At 43.9% G+C, this 20,316-nt stretch overlaps 1 protein-coding gene across 1 annotated transcript in view; it reads left to right on the top strand.

Annotated features, from left to right (window-relative positions):
• LOC308315110 (CUB and sushi domain-containing protein 1-like) overlaps positions 1-20,316 on the top strand; it is a 694,698-nt gene that overhangs the window by 125,255 nt on the left and 549,127 nt on the right. Inside the window, exon 2 of the mRNA XM_080762946.1 lies at positions 4,591-4,807. Coding sequence (XP_080619072.1) covers positions 4,591-4,807 — 217 coding nt within the window. The remainder of the gene's footprint in view (positions 1-4,590; positions 4,808-20,316) is intronic.

Below are 20,316 nucleotides of genomic sequence, written 5' to 3'. Positions count from 1 at the left end.
TATTATCAACTTGGTTGATATGAGTTTTTGTGTTGAGTAAATATGATATGAGTTTTTGTACTGTAAGTACTGCTTCTTTGTATTTCAATTTCTAATTCTACATTAAGTAAGTTGTAAGGTTGATCTCTTTATAGAGGTTACTATAATGTTGTGAATGTAATGTGTTTCTCAGTGGAAAAGGGTGAATCTTGGGAGACCAGTGTTTGCTCAGTGTCTGAGTTGGCCATTCCTCATACACTGTTTATGGTGAGTTTTAGGTTTAACTCACAATTAATGTCATTTTATGTTTGTTTCATTGAAATGGAATATCTCATTTCATTGTGGTATCTTTCCTCTTTGTTTTATGTAGATAGTGCCACTACCGTATTTTGTTTAGATTTATTTTATGTTACAGGCTTGCATGCCATATTTGCCAAACTGTGGCATTCTTTATACCAATAAGATACACCAACACCAACTTCTTGGGAAATAAAGAACCCCAATATATGTCTGTGTCCTGTGCCCTATTTGCCAGGTTACACTTAATTAGCACAGGATTCTTAATAGGACTGGTTGTTAAATATCCCTAAATATTCAGCACAACAATTGAATGGATTGGAGATGACCTCTTGGGTGGGGTGGAATTGTCAATGATCCCGTGGTGCCACCAGTACGACACATCTTCATTGGGTGTTTCGGCCACTTATCACAAGACACCCTCTGCCGAGGTTGGCCCACCACAGGCTAATGCACACTTAAATGCAGCTGTAGGCTATTTGTTCAGAATGGCACTTTTACATTCATTTGGCACTCTGCTTGTCCACACATAGGAAATGATAGTGTTTTAAACACCACTCTGTCTCTTTTGCCATGACCTCTGGTGTTTCATCAAATTAAATGAGAGACATGCCCATTATGCCTGCTTCAAATCAGTGTGAGTGTGTGGCAGTCAGAGATTGCATTTCCACAGCTGTGCCGATTTTCTTACTGTCCTTGTCGATTATAATGATTCACCTCGCTAAAGAAAGCCTCCATCATGCCCTCAAGTCTTTCCTTTTCTAAAATATTTTGCAGGTGGTCGAACACTGATGGTGTGTGCACAGAGTCACTTGCACGTGACATTTGCTGACTATAAACTGTCCGAAAGACGTTAAATACGGTACACACACATAATGCAAGAACAGACAATATGATTTTTTAGAACGTAATTAGCCCTTCAGTAAGTCCCTCCCCAACCCATCCTTGTCCAATAGGCACGTTAGCAGCGAAGAAAGCTTGACCTGCTTAGCAACCGTTGCTAAACTATTTGGATTGGCATTGGACCATCGCTTTTTGGGGTGGGATTTAGTGAAGGGCTAATTCCAACATAATTTACTGGGGTTCATGTGATCAGTGACGTGCACATAACATCACAAAGGTGTACTTTGTACACCAACGTCACGTCACTGATCACATGACATGACCCCAAGTTCCAGACCAGTGGTTCCCAAACTTTTTCATGTCAAGGACCCCCAAATTCACACTCATTAGCCTGCGGACCCCCCATGGGAACTAAGTGCAATAATGTTGAGTTCTATTGTTGAGGTTTGATCAAACACACGTGACTTCCATTGGAAAAGCATTGAGGCGGCCATGAAACAGACGGAACACAGAATGTTCGTTTGATATGTGTGTATGGGGCCTCAGAGATGCCACCGCCAAACAGTGTTAAGAACGTATGCATGACCGTACCAATAGTTGGCAGACTGATGCCTGCCTGCGACATGTCTGCTCCAGGTAGGGGAATACAGACATGCAAGCTTGTGTATACATTTTCCAACAAAGTGCGATTTTTTAAAAGCTTTTCTCATGTCCTGTGAACATAAAACCTCTTGAGCATACGTTTAGTGAAGAGGAAACGATGTTCTGTGGCAGAAGCGGGCACGCATCTGTCATTATAGCACAATGGTTGGCAATTCAAAAATAGCAGATATAAAAGCTCATAGCACGTCACTTCGTGCCACACTAGAGCTTGCTATTTTTTTTAAAGGTTGTGAAAATCTTTAACCCTAAACATAACCTCAGTAAAACTATACCTAAACCTAACCTTAACCCTAACCACAGTAAAACTATGCCTGCCTGGGAGCCAATCAGAGACATGGTAAGGTGGGTCTATCCTAGAACGTTGGCGGGATTCCAAATCACGCACCATGGCGGGTGTCACGTCTAATGCCACGAATCTGTGTCGCAGTGCGATCCGAGTGAGAGAGAGACACACGTCACTCACACACACGTCACTCACACACACACACACACACACACACACACACACACACACACATGACTTGTGTTTTCCGTGCTGAGCTGGCTGTGGTGTTGTTGTTGTTGTTGTGGTGTTTGTCCGTGAATGCTGTGTGAATTTTGTGAAGCCATGCCCTTCTGGTTTTCTGGTTTGGGCTGCGGTGCATACAAGTATAGGCTATAACATCTGTGTCGGGGATCTGACACAGCCACTGTTTTCAGAAGGTTCATTCATCATTGTGGATGCACTCATGTCATCATGGTTATATTTATCGCTATATTCCTAGTATGGATGGCCCTTTAGCATTGCCATGTGTCATGCATGTCTCTTGATCTATAATGAATTGCCGTGCAGTGCAGTAGGCAGAGCTGTGCAGATGTTCCTTCCCTGTCATGATTTATTATCTGATTTAAATAAAGAGGATGAGCATGAGATTATTAAGATGATATGTCGAGATAGCGCAGATGTCTCTTGGACATAAATTAGGACACATTACAGGAAGACGTGATTCTGAAAGGCATGCCCATATTACAGTATGTGCAACATGGCCACTGAGTACTGTGCACTTTTTTTGAAAAAAAAATCTTCCTCCTTCTAATAATACCTGATGATCATGTTTTAGGGTGGAATAAAATCACGGCACTCCATCTTTAATTTGTACGTTTCCGGTGCAAGGTAATGGGCAAATTACTGAGAAACTAGAAATGAGTTACAGTTGCTTTCCTGCTCTGAAAAAGTAACTGATTGCTGCATTATAAAATTAATTAGTGACTAGGGAAAGGAACTATTGCAGTAGTTTTCTTATTTTTTTTTGCAGCACTCACTTTTTAGAATGTCATCATTGTAAGCCTATACTGTAGCTATTGTAGCCATGCAGGAAAGCATAGACTCAACATAAGCACATCTTTGTGGTATTGATCGTGTTTACTTACTGTGGTTGAATTTCTATTTGACTCTCGCTGGCATCAGTTGAAGCATCATTTTCGACCGGTTGACTGCTTGTTTTTTTCTGACTGACTGAACCTTCTACATAATTTTAGAGCTGCTCGTTAATGATTCAACACTTGGCAGACCACATGCATGCTGTCCTCTCCCGTGTATTAAAGTGTTGTTTACTGTGTGTGTGTGCGTGCGGCGGGAATGTGAGACACGACTCACTGTATCCTGAGAGTGTTTACGTGTTCATGTCTTAGGCCACATTTGGGGACAAGTGTTGGGTATGAAATTAGTTAATTGGGGTCAGCTTGACAAATTGCGGACAAAAGTGGTGTCCCCGATTACATTTGATTGGAGTTTCATAAGGTTAGGGTAAGGAGATGTGGAATGAATATAAGTCGACGCAATGTTCCCAAAAGTCAGTCAGTCACAAAATTATGTCTGTGCCCTTGAGTGTGAAAATGACTATCTCATTACTTAACGGTGTGCATACGTTGGGCCGACATAGTGGTACTAACAGTCCGATATGCAACAGTCCCACCCATGCGTGGCTGGTTACGACTCACCCGTGTCTCCGACATGCGTTTCCGTTAAAACTCATCCATGGCTTCGTGTGCGTGCGTGTGAATGTGTCACAGGGTTTACAATGGTGTGTGTGTGTGTGTGTGTGTGTGTGTGTGTGTGTGTGTGTGCTCGTGCATGCGCATATCCGTGTGACATGTGCATATCCGTGTGACATGTGCATATCCGTGTGACGTGTGCATTTGCTTGTACGTTTGTGTCATGGGAGGTGAATGCTGGGCCCGTATGGACAGGGTATGGCACGAACACAGCTGTAGTTCACACTGGGGCCATGCATGCTAAGAAATGCATGTACTCTTACTGTACGGCACTTTGGATGAAAGCATCTGCCATATGCCATGTGTGATGTTATGTAGTAGCCTATATTATAGGATCTCATGGGAGGTCAAGCCTTTTTGCTCACCATGATCTAGCTCAGTTGTAACTGAAGTGTCTACTGTGACCTGATTTAGTATGCATTACTAAAATACGAGTAACTGCACCTCAGAAATTATTCAGCGATCATGACACAGTTCAAGAATGAGACATTTTTCCACAATTCAGCTCATCCATTTTCCACACAATGGTGCACCTTGCATTGCACACACACAGCTCTCCAAACTCTGTAGCTGGTAGACCTGAATAACCAACAGACCTTGACCAGTCTGGGAATTTGAACCAAAAGTTTCAAGCAAAAGAAGTTTTTGTGCAATATTTTTCTGCCCCCGGTCTAAAACACTGTATCGTGGGGAGGCATAGTCCAAGCTTCGGGTGGCTGTACATTTTGTTCATTTGATTCAACTAACTTAATCCCCCTGTCTTTTTCCTCCCAGCTGAATCATGTGGCGGCGTTGTCCAGGGTCTAAACGGCACCATCGAGTCCCCTGGTTTCCCTCACGGCTATCCCAACTACGCCAACTGCACCTGGCTGATCATAACGGGCGAGAGGAACCGGATCCAGCTGACCTTTGTCACGCTGGCGTTGGAGGAAGACTTTGACGTCGTGTCAGTCTACGACGGACAGCCATCACCTGGCAACTTAAAAATGAGGTAAGGGAATGATTTACTTTATCTCTCTCGCTCTCTCTCTCTCTCTGCCTATTTGTCACAGGCAGAGTACATTCCTTAAAGATGGAGTGCCACAATTTTTGTGTCTGTGATTAGACGTTTTTATGTGCAATGGTGTATTAACCATAGATCACTGTAAAGACCCTATGCACTGAGTTGAACACTGCATGATGGAATGTGTTTTTTCACACGTGGCGGGTGCCATGGTATAGGTCCTTTCCATTGCATCGTATGATCGGTCAGGTTCTTGAGCAGCAACGTCTGCACGCACATGCTGGCTGCTATCAGCGTGAGCGTGTTCTGATAAGGGTCTACTCTATAGGCAGCAGGCTGACGTGATGAGGGAAGTGTTGACAGATGGGAAGATGGGTAAGGAACTGCAGAGCTGATCAGGGCCACAGGAAGATATTTACAGTAGCAGGTGCTGAACGCTTAAGAGGGGGTGGGTGCGCGCTGCAAAATGCGCATGAAAATGAGTGTGAAAATGCACGTGCACTTTCACACATTTTCATGCGGAAAAGTGGCTTTTATACTTTCCCTCTCCACACGCAAGTTATATGAACAAACTGACAGCAATTAGCCAGGATACAGCGCCGATACTGTGATACAGCATATTTATTAGGCCTAGTAACAGAAATCTGTTTGGAACATATAAATAAAATGAATGCAGAATCCTGCACGCAGGCTATAGCACAGAAACCCATTACGGAAAAAAAGCATATTACACACAGTTTATGTACGGTATGGCAACTAAGGAGCCGATCATCAAAATATTCATTATAAAAGACTATTATTATTATTATTATTATTCCCTCCTGTCCGAGTTGGCCACTTGGCCCTGGACACTTTTAACACCCTGACCGGCATAAACGGTGGTCTCCGTCCTATAAAATGGTAGCGGTCAGGACGGAGATTAATCACAGAACATTAATGATATCATAACCGCTCCACAGGCTGGGAGTGCCTGTTGGGCAACATTCGATGTCATTTCCGGGTTGGGACGTCATCCAAAGTGGTCCCCCTCCATTTTAGTGGATGAGATCGAAAATCTTCAAATGTGAATAACTCTTGATCTAAATCAATCCGTCCAAATCTATCCAAAGATTATGTTTTTGACGGCCCATCGCGGTCCCGTCACTAGTCGCGTTAGAAGTAATCGTACCTCCCGTTGTTGTCGATCACCTCAGGTGTGTTTTGGCTACATCTGTCTACTTCAGCTACATCCCAGATGATGCCTTGTGCACCTTGAAAAGGGCTCCGTAGCTGCAAATCGCTGGGCGCCCTGATTTAATGGTTACAAATACCCCCGGGTGTTCGGGGTATAACAGGCTGATTTAATGGTTACAAATACCCCCGGTGTTCGGGGTATAACAGGCTGATTTAATGGTTACAAATACCCCCGGTGTTCGGGGTATAACAGGCTGATTTAATGGTTACAAATACCCCCGGGTGTTTAATGGTTACAAATACCCCCGGGTGTTTAATGGTTACAAATACCCCCGGGTGTTCGGGGTATAACAGGCTGCTAAAAGTCACTGGATTTTTAATGCAGCAAAACAGACACAGGTTGAAAAAGGTAGCTTTTCACTACAATCCTACTCTGATTCAACGTCCACTGAAATACATTGCATTTTCAATCACTGAGAATTCTTTGCGCTGTTTAGGATTTTAGAAGTGGTGAGAAAAGTTAGACGGCGTGAAACAACATAAAAGTGATTATGCTAGCATCCAGGGTACGAAATGTTGCAAGCTGATCACAAGACACATGCTGCTATAACCTCCCACGTCTTTCACTGATTCCACCTGGAGGCATCTCTGCCTTGTACTAGTACATACTAAACAGTTAAACGTGTGTGTGTGTGTGTGTGTGTGTGTGTGTGTGTGTGTGTGTGTGTGTGTGTGTGTGTGTGTGTGTGTGTGTGTGTGTGTGTGTGTGTGTGTGTGTGTGTGTGTGTGTGTGTGTGTGTGTGTGTGTGTGTGTGTGTGTGTGTGTGTGTGTGTGTGTGTGTGTGTGTGTGTGTGTGTGTGTGTGTGTGCGCGCGCGCGCGCTCGCACATGTGTAAAGCTTTATATGCCTGTAGCTCTTGGTTTTAGCTAATGTATGCATTTTGCAAACATGCTAAGGATTTTTGCTGACTTCGTCAGCAGAAATCTTGGTAGCCATTTCATTATTCTTTTAATATAATATGCCCCTTATCCATCTCTTAAAAAACAACAACGCTGCACTTCACTCTATGGACTCTACATAGCGGTATTATACATTATGTTTCTGTGTGCAGTGCCTATCGGCAAGTGACACAGAAATATTCTGACTGTTAAGCTATATTTTTTTGACACAATGTGTCTTCTGCAGTTGACCCTTCGTACCTATTAGGAGCAGTGGGCAGTGGCTGAGGTCCAGCTCCTGTTCTAAGGTCAATGCCAGGGTCAGGAGCAGGTCTAACATAGCTTAGTTTTCATGTACTTTCCATTTAGTTTCCGTCAGTGAAAAAAGGTAGTCGACAAACTTTTTTTGTCTTTGTTTTAGTCGACGAAATCAACACTGCTACACTATAGAGACTGTACCAGCCGTACCCGCCCCGCCCCCACTGTTTATTTCAATGCAAGTTGCTCAGTGGCATGTTGAAGCCCCCGGGAAAGAAGGCTCTACATTTGCATCTGCATTTTTTGTTATTCGACTACAAACATTTGGTGGTCAAAATGCTGAAGTGCTAACGAACCCTAGCATGCGCAGCGTTTACTCACGCTAAATGCATGGCCCCGCCTGCACTTCCAGCTTTGACCAGTAGTAGGGCCGGTGGCTTCAATGTTGGCCAGCCGCTCTGGGGGCTTGGATGAAACTCACATGATTCTGACGCAGCTGTAACCTGAGTTACTAGTGCCGTTTAAATTAAGTTATGCTTTCCATTGGATCCAGTTAATCCTCTGTGTTATCCTCCAATGTACATTAAACCAAAAGTTGTTTCAGGTCATCATCATTTTTGGAGTATCTGTACTGAAGGAGGGAAAAGCTCTTGAACCAGCACACTGCCACTTGATGGTTCAACAGCTTTTTATTTAATGTCAAATTGTGCAGAAGTCTTCTCTTCAAGAGTATCTGCACTTGAATTGATGTTGTTTGTTTATTGAAGTTCATGACTCACTCCATTACATTTCACAGATAAATATTATTCTTCTGAAAACACGTTGTCATGACTGGAATACTATTTTGTTCAAACCTTTATCTGTCCTTTCAGTGAAGGTGTTGAGGGTCAACAGCAAAAACAACATTGACAGTGCAATGAATAGTGAATGAATATAAAGTGCAGAGTTCAAGAGTTCAGGTCAGACAGCACAAGTCCACCTCACTCTGAGTGGGGATGGAGGGATGATGGAAGGGGGTCGGGGGGGGTAGTTGTGGGGGGGATCACCAGCAGCATTGAGGAGCCGGATAGCCGTGGGGAATTCAGTTTGAATGTCGGGCCTTTATGTCGGGCCTTCATAGTCTTTAGGGAATGCAACCTCCCGCCTGAGGGAAGCGGGGGCAAAAAGACTGTGTGTCTGTGGGTCACAACATAATCCATTGTCAAAACGCAGCCCTCACAACTACGTCGCATGGCCGATCGACTGCTGTGGGCATAATCTCTGTATCTCATGATCTCTGTATCTGTTAGGCCTTTTGTGGGCATAAATGGATGTCATTACTATGCACAGCACTTCCGGCCTTTGTGGCCCCCCTGACTGTTTGGGGGCCCATGTTTTAAGGGCCTGGAATGGAATGCTGTTTCTTTAGAATATACAGTATGAACACCAAAGTATGTATAGTGTAGGACTGTAATTCAATTTAATAGTGTTTAATAGTGTTGATGTATACCTTGAGGTGTCCTCAGTCTGGGGCTGGGGGAGGGAGTTAAGGGATGAGCTTGGGAAGTTGGGATGGGCACAACATTAATATAATTAGTAGGCAGGTAGCATGCCGTGCGGGGGGAGGGGGGTATCTGTGTATTCCTCGGACTCACAGACGTCTCTCTCTCTGTCACACACGCACGCACACACACGCACGCACGCACGCACGCACGCACACACATGGGATTTGTGTGCTTTTAAGCGTTGTACGAAGCCAACTGGAGTCGTGACAAATCATGACAACAAACACAATATTTTGGACCAAGCAAATAATTACAAAGAAGAAAAACAACAAAAAAAGTGTTGTAACCTGCCGTTTTTTTCTACTTTCTAATTCTTTGTTTGGCCCAAAACATTGTGTTTATTGTCATGATTTGTCACGACAAGAGTTGGCTTTGTCCGCGGCGTAAACGTCTTTAAATAAATACTTTCTGAAAAGTCTGAACGGGGATTTATTTTCCGGGTCTCTCGAGGGGGCGGGACTGCGAAGCTCTATACAGCCTTTTGTGAAGGAGTGCCTTGTGAAGGAGTTGCTGGCTAGTGGCCAGTACTCAGAGAAATCCCTCCCACTGCGTCGGAGAGGGATTTTTTGTAAATAATCCGCCCGCCATTTTTTTTCTTGTATCGATAGGGAAACTAGGGAGCTTGTATTTGTATGGTACTGGCTTGGGGGTGTGTCCATCGCAACAAGGCTGTTTCAGCCAGCGGACTCATGGCGGATCAGCTAGCCCAAGCTGAATGGTGTTCTCTGGGTGTGACTAGTGAAATGACTAGTGAATATGGCCAATTCATAGTCTGGATTTTCGGTGACTAGTGAATATGGCCTAGTGAAAATGGCCTAGTCTGGATTTTCGGTGGTGAGGTGACCACCGCTCCGGTGGTGAGCTGACGACCAGAGCTGAAATAACGTTGAGTGAGTGGTGAGTAAAAACAGAGAGAAGGGCTGGAGCGGTGGTTTGCTCTTCACCGTGGCTCATGACGTCATGTTGTAGTTCGGTGGTCACTTCACCACCGAAAATCCAGACTTTGTATGAGCCGGCAGTGTCTTATGGAGATGTTTTTCCCTCCCTATCCCACCTCTCTATTCTTGTGTTGATATTTGATTAATAGTGGACAGGACAGGTAGAGGTAAACGATTAGCCTATATTTATGTTTTTTTTAATGGAATGAGCGAAATTAGCGAAATAAAAACGTTGACGCCGTCCAGCACTGCAGACTGCAGTGACTGATTTGCGACAGTCGGGCAGCACAAGGTGTGATGATGATGACATGACTTTTCTTTTCTGTCTGCTGCTTGACGAAAAGCAGAATAACATACAGAACATTACATTACTATGGTGTCGCAAACTGCTACATGATCCAAGCGGGGAAGATTGTGTACTGTCACCCCCGGGACCGGTTGTAATGAAGTATGATCAGCGAATGCTGATCAGTGCATAGTGCAATTTTGTAAGTGGAGGAAGTCAAGGTCTGTTTTTTGTGCATACTGTTAGGTTTTAATGCAGTGTATGGAGTCGCGAATAGAGTGATGTTCTGTGACTTGTCGTACAGAGCTGCATGGGATTTAAAAAAAACAACTAGATTCGATAGGGAACGCAGCCTCCCCCATGGCCCTTGCTTTTATGTTTCTTCTACTACACAGCAGCAGCTAATGTAGCCTAGAAACAAATTGTTTGCAATGCATAAAGCATCAACACTATGCCTGTAAACAACACCAACAACACCCTCTCAAACAGAATATATATTATGACTGAGCTGTCATTTTTATGGTTTTATCAGTTTTTGTATTGACCTGCACCTTCGTTTGAACTGTACCTTTTCTGTAATCAATCGTGACCTGAATACTGTCCATAGCAGAGGTGCGCTGTGGCGACTTCACCATTTATCATTGACATAACGAAATTGTGAAATTGCGCCATCTAGTGTTCTGCTTATAACTGTGCCTAAGTCTTTCATTTTTTATAAATCGTTTTTTTTTAACTGGACATCCTTAAGGGGGTCTTTGAAAGATATGCATCATTATTTTTAAAAGGAAATGTCCCTGCTTCCCACCCTTTAAAGAAAACCACAAAGTCCTAACCTTGCCTACAGCAAAGCACGGCCCTGACACCGCCTACAGGGCTACAGGGTCAAATTGGCAAATATTTTGTGACTATGAGAAATGTATGACGCATGTGAAGGTGGAAAAGTGGATGGTTGCCTAGCCAGAACCATGAGCGATTTGTGTAGCAAGTTGGGAGAGAATTGGATAACTAGCTTGGCTCTGAGTTAGTAGTGCACATGCATACAGGCTGAAAGAATAAATCTCATGAGGCCCCCTGACTGTGTGGGGCCCCAGGCGGCGCCTAACCTTGCCTACAGCAAAGCATGGCCCTGACACCGCCTACAGGCTACAATATGGGGAAAATTGGCAAACATTTTGTGATTGTGAGGAGTGGAGACATGACGGTGGAAAAGTGGATGGTTGCCAGTTGCCTAGCCAGAACCATGAGCGATTTGTTGGGAGAAAATTGGATAACTGCTTGGCTTGTAGGCCGCATACAAAGAGGCCGCCGGGGTACATGCTTCAATTAGGTAGCACTATTTTTGGGTTAGGGTTAAAGCAGCACTATGTAACTTCTTTTTAGGATTAAAATGTAATTTTTTCCCAATCTGTTTGGTTGTGATGGTGGTATGTGGTGGTATGTTACAATAAATTATAATTGTCACACAATTATCCCAGAGCAACAGCACTGCTTGATCCTCCCATGGTTTCCAATAACTCTGGTTTAATTGTACAACTCCTCAGCAGGGCCGGAATGAGATTTGAGAACCTTGTCTAAGTCCAAGCCGTAACATATGGAAACACAAAACCATGAAATGCTGCGTTACACAGCACAGCATGCGCCGCTTAGTTCCTGTAGTCAAAAAGTGCCATTCATCTTTGTGTGTGTGTGTGTGTGTGTGTGTGTGTGTGTGTGTGTGTGTGCATGTATGAGCACGTAAGTACTGTTTTTTCAACACCCAGTCACTTCAAACTGGTCAGATTTGTATTTTTTTGCGTCCAATGATGCGCTCTGCAGTCAACCATGTATCCCAAACATCAGGCCAAATTGTGGTTTAGAGAGACAGCTATAGAGAGTATGTGTGTGGCATTGAGATAGACTGAGGAAGGTCAAAACATAATGTGAGTTGCACATTAAAGTTTACTGGGAGAAGCAGAGTTCCACAATAAAGTTTACTGGGAGAAGGAGACATATTCTTATTACGTGTCTTTTTTTGTCCTTCACATGGATGTGCATAACAATTCCTTTTGACTTTTAATACCAACATTACCACAAGGTAACCAAATTATTTAATCTGGCCAAGGTGGACAAGCACTTATTTTGTGACACAATCTCCTCCTAATTAGATAACTGAGGCTGAGGCTTTCGCAACTGTCCAAGTTCAATGACGCAAAACCTAGATTAATTTCTCTCTTACCAGAATGAGCTGGAGGATGAACTAAAGCACTGTGGAAACATAAACCAATTCAGTGAAGACTAAAGGGCATTACAAAAGGGGAACTATGACGTACTGTACTATATAATTCTAGTATACCATACATTATATAAATTATGTAATATATAAGTATAGTAAACCATATCATATATTATTAAGTAGACCATTATTAGTAAACCACAACACATATTATGTAGGCCTACTATATAAGTATAGTAAACCATATCATATATATTATATTATATTATTATTATTATTATTATTATTAACTACAATTGTTATTAGTATCATTGGTGAACCGTGGTGCATATTGTGTACTATATAAGAATAGTAAACCATACCATGTATCATATTACTATACAATAGTAAAACCATGTTACCTATTATACCATATTATAGTAAAACACAACATATATTATACCATATATTATGTTACTTTTTCAACATGCCGGCCTTCAGCTATACTGTATAAGTAGTAGAAACTAAACCTATACAGTGTTCATTCACAAGGCCCCCCAGGCCCTAGTGCCTGCCTTACTGTTGAATGTACTGTCTGTATGGAAGAGGAAGCTAGGAGACAGATAATATGATGAGAGAAACATCTGCCTTCAGCATTTAGCTACAAGGAAGGAGCTGGCAAATGGAATAAGCAGTTTCACAAAGTAATTTTCACAAAGCCATGCGGTTACTTGTAACATGTTATTTTTTCCAACCTGCATAAAAGTTAGATTCATTATAGATTATACATTGATCTTGAAATCTTGCTTGCAGTCATTTCTGTGGCTGCGGTCCTTCCACAAGATTGAATCTGTTCATTATGTGCGTTGTATATTATGTGCGATGATGCTGCCATAACAAAGCAGTGGGTAAAATGACGCCACTTTCATCTTCTCTCAGTCTCAATTCAATTCCATTCAATTTACTCCAGTGGGTGCTTTGTAGGCATAACACAGAAATGCAGTATGCTTGCTGGCAAAGCAAAAGACGGATAAATACGGAAAATCACATTCAATAGAGAACAATTATCTATATGTATCTGGCCAGAAAAACTAAAGAATAGAGAAAGGACAAATGGATAATATTAAACACTGCATTTGGGAGAGAGGGCGACCGACCTCCAAAAGTGGAATAAGGATTAAAAGAGATCAAAGAGATATAGTTATTGAGGCTATGTTAAAATGACCTAATGAATATCATTCTCTCTCGAATCATGGCAGTGAAACTATAGCTAACCGCTGCCACTCTCAAAGCCCACATTTGGAAGATTCCTTTTCCTTTTATAGCAATTTAGTCATATTGGCTAAAGTATGGTATCGTATCGTGACTCCTGTATCAGGATAGTGTGCGTCATGAGTTATACCTGCCAATTCCCAGCTCTAACCTCTGTACCTATATTTAGCATTTTCTCTCTTTTTCTCCCAGTCTGTCTCTTGTTCTCTCTGTCAAAGGTCAGTATTTAACAGTCATCATCTCATTACGTCTCTCTTCACACCCTTTTAATGAACTCCCCCAGGATACGCTCTCCCCTCTTATTATTTCCAGGCGCTTGTTTTGTTGTGGATCTGGAACAATCATTGTTACTGGGCACGGACAAGCCCGTGGTACAACATTTTTATTTATGAACTGCGCACGGTAACTCACTAAACTGCAAACGGTTGACATGAAATCATGGTTTGACGAGTGGTTTTGAGTGAAGGTTACGTGTGGAACCTCAGTGTTTTGAGTTGCTGAATACCTAATTATATATTTTTTGTTTATCTACAAACATTTCAAACTGTTGGGTTTTGTTTAAAATAACCTGATGAACTGATTTTTCAGACACCTGTTACAAAACCATATGTCTAGGGGTAAAGGTAATGTAATATATGAGAGAAACGGAAACCAAGGCCTTAATACAAGGATTTATTCAATAGTATAATGAATAAATTATAAGAATCAACAATAGTTTACAAAATAAATGGCTCTTTAACTCGCATGAACATAATAAACGGAATCCAAAAACAAAACTAAAGTTATTCCTTTCCGAAGGGAATAACTTGTCTAACAAAAGTTCAGCTTCACAAAATAAAGGAACAAAACAGTTGGCGACATGTAGTAGTAGTACGACGGATGGGGGAAAGACCTTGGAAGTGTTTCCCCAGCGCTGGGCTGGGCATGAATGGGCTATGTAGTGAGAGAGCCGCGGCCGCTAGCTCGCTCACGTGACCGTCAGCCAATCAGGGAGGTTGATCAGACCTCCATGGTCATGGCCAACAGGGTTACCCCAGCCACACAGCTGATGACAATCAGTCTGTCTGAAAACCCATTAGTATCCTCTGCATGGGAGGAGAGTTAGTCTAATACAGGTTCATAACAACTGCTGCACAGATATAGATATATATATATATATTAGAAGACATCTAGGCCTAAGATAATCCACATACATATATATATACTATAACAATATACCACCATATAAATATATATATACTATTAGCAATAAACATATATATATTTATAATCCAAAATAACACTCATAAATCATAACACTCATAATTAATCATAACCACACACGACCATAGTCGTGACACCCCCCTTCCCGAAAAGAAGTTATATCCCCAAATAACTTCTTCTCAAAGAAGAGAGCACCTTAAACCCGGGAAAGGGCATCCGCAAGGACATTGTCCGTCCCCTTCTTGTGGCGAATTTCCACTTCAAAGTCCTGTAGCATCAAGGACCATCTCATCAGTCTCTGATTTGAATTTTGCATTTGCCTTAGGAACACAAGGGGATTATGGTCAGTATAGACAACAATAGGCAACGGGCTTGAGCCAACATATACCTCGAAAAATTGTAATGCAAGTAACAGGGCGAGAGCTTCCTTCTCAACGGTACTATAGTTACCCTGCGCTGAATTAAATTTCTTTGAATAGTAACAGATGGGATGATCGATATCCTGAAGATCCTCCTGGAGCAGGACAGCACCGGCGCCACAGGCGCTGGCATCCACCTCCAGCTTGAACGGTTTGGTGAAGTCGGGCGCAGCCAGGACTGGAGTGCTGCAGAGGAGAGCCTTGCAGGATTCGAACGCTAACTGACAGGCAGGCGACCAGATAAATACTCTTTTGACGCTAGTCAGCGTAGTCAGCGGCGCAGTGACGGCAGCAAAATTTTTGCAAAACCCCCGGTAGTAACCTGCCATGCCCAAAAACCGGCGGAGCTCACGCCTAGTCCTCGGCACAGGATATTCTAGAATAGCCTGGATTTTTGCATTAATAGCACGTACCTGGCCCTGACCAACCTGCTTCCCAAGATACGTTACGGTCGCACAACCAAATTCACATTTTGACAAATTTAATGTCAGGTTAGCCTCTCCTAACCGCTGAAAAATCTGTCTCAAAGTGTGTATATGCTCAAGCCAAGTATCATTATATGCCACAACATCGTCCAAATAAGTCTCTGTATTGTCCACGCCTCTTAGTACATTATTCATTAATCTTTGAAATGTCGCTGGTGCATTTCTTAAGCCAAATGGCATCACTGTATATTGGTATAAACCGTCTGGTGTCACGAATGCACTGATCTCTGATGCACGGGGTGTCAAAGCCACTTGCCAATAACCCTTTAGCAAATCCAATTTAGTTACAAATTTAGCAGACCCCACCCGATCCACGCAATCCAACATCCTCGGGAGCGGATAACTGTCAGCCTGCGTTATATTGTTAACCTTACGAAAATCTGTACAAAACCGCTGGCTCCCGTCAGCCTTAGGCACCAGCAAGCAGGGGCTAGACCACGCACTGCTGCTATGAACAGCCAGCCCGTTCTCTAACAAGTAGTCAACCTCTTTTCGTAGTAAAGCACGCTTGGTTGGATTAACCCGATAGGCATGTTGCTTAATAGGAGGGCAATCCTTCTGTACAATTACGTCATGAGAAAGGGCTGATGTGCATGATGGGTTATCTGAAAACAGATTCACATTATTTTCCATCAAATCAATAATGTCTGCTTGCGCCTGGGGACCCAAATGTTTTAAATACCCCGGTAAATCATTCAATATTTCAGAGTTCTGTAGACGTGACCCAGACGAACCTTTTACACGCAGCCCATCACTCTCAGGGGAATAAAGTGACGGCGCTGCTGCAGAAAGTGAGGCGACAACTGCGGGAATAACAGGAGTATCTGACTCGGTGCGAGCCAGATACGGCTTGAGCATATTCACATGACAAACCCTTGTCTTTTTGCGACGATCGGGCGTCAAAATCACATAATCCGTTTCACTTATTTTTTTGTCAATCACATAAGGACCACTGAATTTGGCCTGGAAGGCTGAGCTTTGCAGTGGGAGCAGCACCAACACCCTCTGACCCACAGCAAACACTCTATGCACAGCCTTCCTGTCAAACCATGCCTTCATTTTACCTTGAGCTTTACTCAGAAAGCTGCTAGCCATCTGTCTGGCCTTGTGCAATCGCTCGCGAAACCCCGCAACAAAATCCAATACATTAGTCACCGGCGAGTTTGCGTTGGCTAATAAGCCCTCTCGAAACGCACGCAACGGCCCGCGCACCGTATGGCCAAACACCAGCTCCGCTGGGCTAAACCCCAGCGACTCCTGTACGCTCTCTCTTACTGCCAGCATAAGATAAGGCAATCCCTCGTCCCAGGCTTTACCAGTTTCGTGACAGTATTTCTTCATCATCGCTTTCAACGTCTGGTGAAACCGCTCAAGCGCGCCCTGGGACTCAGGATGATAAGCGCTAGAGTGTCTGTGTTCTATGCCAAGGGTGGAAGCAACTTGAGCAAATAATTTTGACATGAAATTTGAGCCCTGGTCACTTTGAAGATACCGGCAAAAACCAAAAGTAGAGAAAAAGCTAGAAAGCGCTTTAATAACTGGTCTCACTTTTAGTGTGCGTAATGGGAACGCTTCTGGGTAGCGCGTTGCACTACACATTACAGTAAGAAGGTATTTGTGACCAGATTTTGTGGTCGGTAATGGACCGACACAGTCAATCATGATGTGCTCAAATGGTTCACCCACAGCAGGGATCGGTTTCAACGGCGCGGGCGGAATAGTCTGGTTTGGCTTCCCCGTCATCTGACACACATGACAAGTGCGGCAGAAGTCAGTAACAGACGCATTCAAACCCGGCCAGAAAAAATAGCGTAGGATGCGGTCATAAGTTTTACGAATGCCCAGGTGGCCAGAAATGTTGTCGTGAGCCAGACTGAGAATCTGGGAACGGAAACCCTGAGGTACCACAACCTGACGCACCACATTCCATTTCAAGTCACCGATAGCCGCTGGAAACCATTTACGCACAAGGAGGCCATCCTCTACACTATATGCACTCGGCCCAGCAGCCTCACCCACTTTGGTAACTGCCTCCCAGCACACAGAGAGAGAGCGATCGTGCTTCTGCGCATGCGCAAATGTTTCCCTATCGATATCAAACCCAAAATCACTTTTAGTAGCCAGCAAGCTTTTCCTAGCCCGCTTACGCGGTGTCTGTGGGGCATCACCCCCTGGTCGCTCGGCACACAAGAAAGTGTCACACAACGTAGCCTCGTCATCAAACTTTTTCAATTGTGCGCGAGTCACAGCACAACCCGGAAACACAGTGGGTGGGGCTCCCAGCGCAGGCATAGCTACGTTAGCCACAGGTTTTTCAACCACTTCTAGCGACGCAAACACTTTGTCCCCAGCTATGTCGTTGCCAAGAATCATCCCCACACCTTCAATGGGTAAACTTTCACGTAGCCCGATCTGCACAAGACCAGAAACAAGTGGAGAGCGTAGGTGGATCATATGCAATGGAGCGCGAGAGGATATCATTTCCACGCCCAAAACCAATGCATCGGAACCACAAAAGGTATTCTCCGCAAATGGCAGTACACTCTGTAAAATAAGGGACTGTGAGGCGCCTGTATCACGCAAAATGGTGATAGGAACGCGCTCATTTTCCTTATCAGACAGCGAGACTGAGCCATGCAAAATAAAGGGATCAAAACACTCCTCTACCTCCGCCCGGACAGCCATAGCTGTCTCGGAAGCAGACCGAGGAATAGTATGCACAAACCCCACACCCTTTGGTTTTTTTGAATACACATTTCCATTTCCATTCTCTTTCTGCTGCTTATGTTGTACTTTAGGGCAGCGAGAAACCAAATGGCCCACTTCATGACAGTAAAAACAAGCACGATTGTCAGGCGCTGCACTTGCGCCCCTCGGTGGACTTTTCGGTTGTGACAATTTGTGCTGTTTTTTCTGCATGTTGAACAGACCCTCCCCGCTACGCACCGGAGAAACACCCGAACGGTGCGTCAGATCATATTCATCGGCCCTCACAGAGGCTTTAGCAATTGAGTTAATCTTTTGTTCCTCAAGATAGACAACAATACGATCTGGGATACATGATTTGAAATCTTCCATCACTATCAGCTCAGTAAGCTGCTCAAAAGTGTGTACGTTGCTCGCGTTGCACCATTTCCTAAACAATGTGGCTTTTTCACGGCCAAATTCCACAAACGTTTGAGTAGAGGATTTTTGAGCGGCCCTATATTTTTGCCTATAATGTTCAGGCACCATTTCGAAACCGCTAAGGATAGCCGCCTTTACGACATCATAACATAGGCTCTCATCCACCGTGAGTGCGCTACAGATATCCTGTGCTCTACCTGTCAACTTACATTGGAGTAGCAAACTCCAGAATTCCCTGGGCCACTTAACAGCACCAGCAATTCGTTCAAAAGCACAAAAGTAGTTATCCAACTCACCCTCCTTGAACGCAGGTACCAATGCGATTTGTTTGCTTATGTCGAACGCTGCCACTCCTCTGGAACCTGGGGGTGACCCGTGTCGCTGCTGGGAGGCGGGCGCCCCTGCGGACGCCTCGTCGGGGTAGGTCTGGCCTCGCAGGCGTGCCATGTCGAGCTCATGCCTCTGATGCTGTAGTTTGCACTCCTCGCTCTTCAGCGTTGTTAGTGCTATTTCCAGCTCAAGCTCCCGGAGGCGCAGAACCCCCCCTATGTCCTGAGGACTCCCCCCAGTGCCCCGTGGGTACTCATGTGGGGCCTGAGCAGACGGGTCCCCCGCGGGATCCTCGCCCTGCTCTAACACACCCGTAGTGTCAGACTGATTGGCCCCACTAGAACTCGGTTCTGCGACAATGAGTGATACGTCTCCCCCCTCACTCTCATCTGACAGCATCGTAATGACTCCCTGTGAAAACAACTGCCGTGAGACAGCTGCGAAAATCGCCTCTTTCTTTTTGGTACCGTGCGGTAAAGGAACGTTAAATTGTTTGGCAATACTGTACAATTCCCAATATGAGCACTGTTGTAGCTCCTCAAGCGACAGGACATCCGTACTAGCACCCTGGTCATCAGAGGCCATACCAAATACAGGCCATATACAAAATCCGCTACTCAAACTGGTACGAGCAACATACTCACCATTAATACTCCCCAATCCGTCTACCACCAAAAGCAATACTAGCAAAACAAAAAACATAACCAACTGAACAACTGAATCCTTAATTTGTTTTTTGAAACGGACGGGCTCCCAAATATGTTACAAAACCATATGTCTAGGGGTAAAGGTAATGTAATATATGAGAGAAACGGAAACCAAGGCCTTAATACAAGGATTTATTCAATAGTATAATGAATAAATTATAAGAATCAACAATAGTTTACAAAATAAATGGCTCTTTAACTCGCATGAACATAATAAACGGAATCCAAAAACAAAACTAAAGTTATTCCTTTCCGAAGGGAATAACTTGTCTAACAAAAGTTCAGCTTCACAAAATAAAGGAACAAAACAGTTGGCGACATGTAGTAGTAGTACGACGGATGGGGGAAAGACCTTGGAAGTGTTTCCCCAGCGCTGGGCTGGGCATGAATGGGCTATGTAGTGAGAGAGCCGCGGCCGCTAGCTCGCTCACGTGACCGTCAGCCAATCAGGGAGGTTGATCAGACCTCCATGGTCATGGCCAACAGGGTTACCCCAGCCACACAGCTGATGACAATCAGTCTGTCTGAAAACCCATTAGTATCCTCTGCATGGGAGGAGAGTTAGTCTAATACAGGTTCATAACAACTGCTGCACAGATATAGATATATATATATATATTAGAAGA

The sequence above is a fragment of the Protomyctophum bolini genome (assembly GCF_963924005.1).
Source record: "Protomyctophum bolini genome assembly, chromosome: 1".
Classification (NCBI taxonomy): Eukaryota; Metazoa; Chordata; class Actinopteri; order Myctophiformes; family Myctophidae; genus Protomyctophum; species Protomyctophum bolini.
Note: the sequence above shows the minus strand (reverse complement) of the source record. Positions and strands in the feature narration are given on the sequence as shown.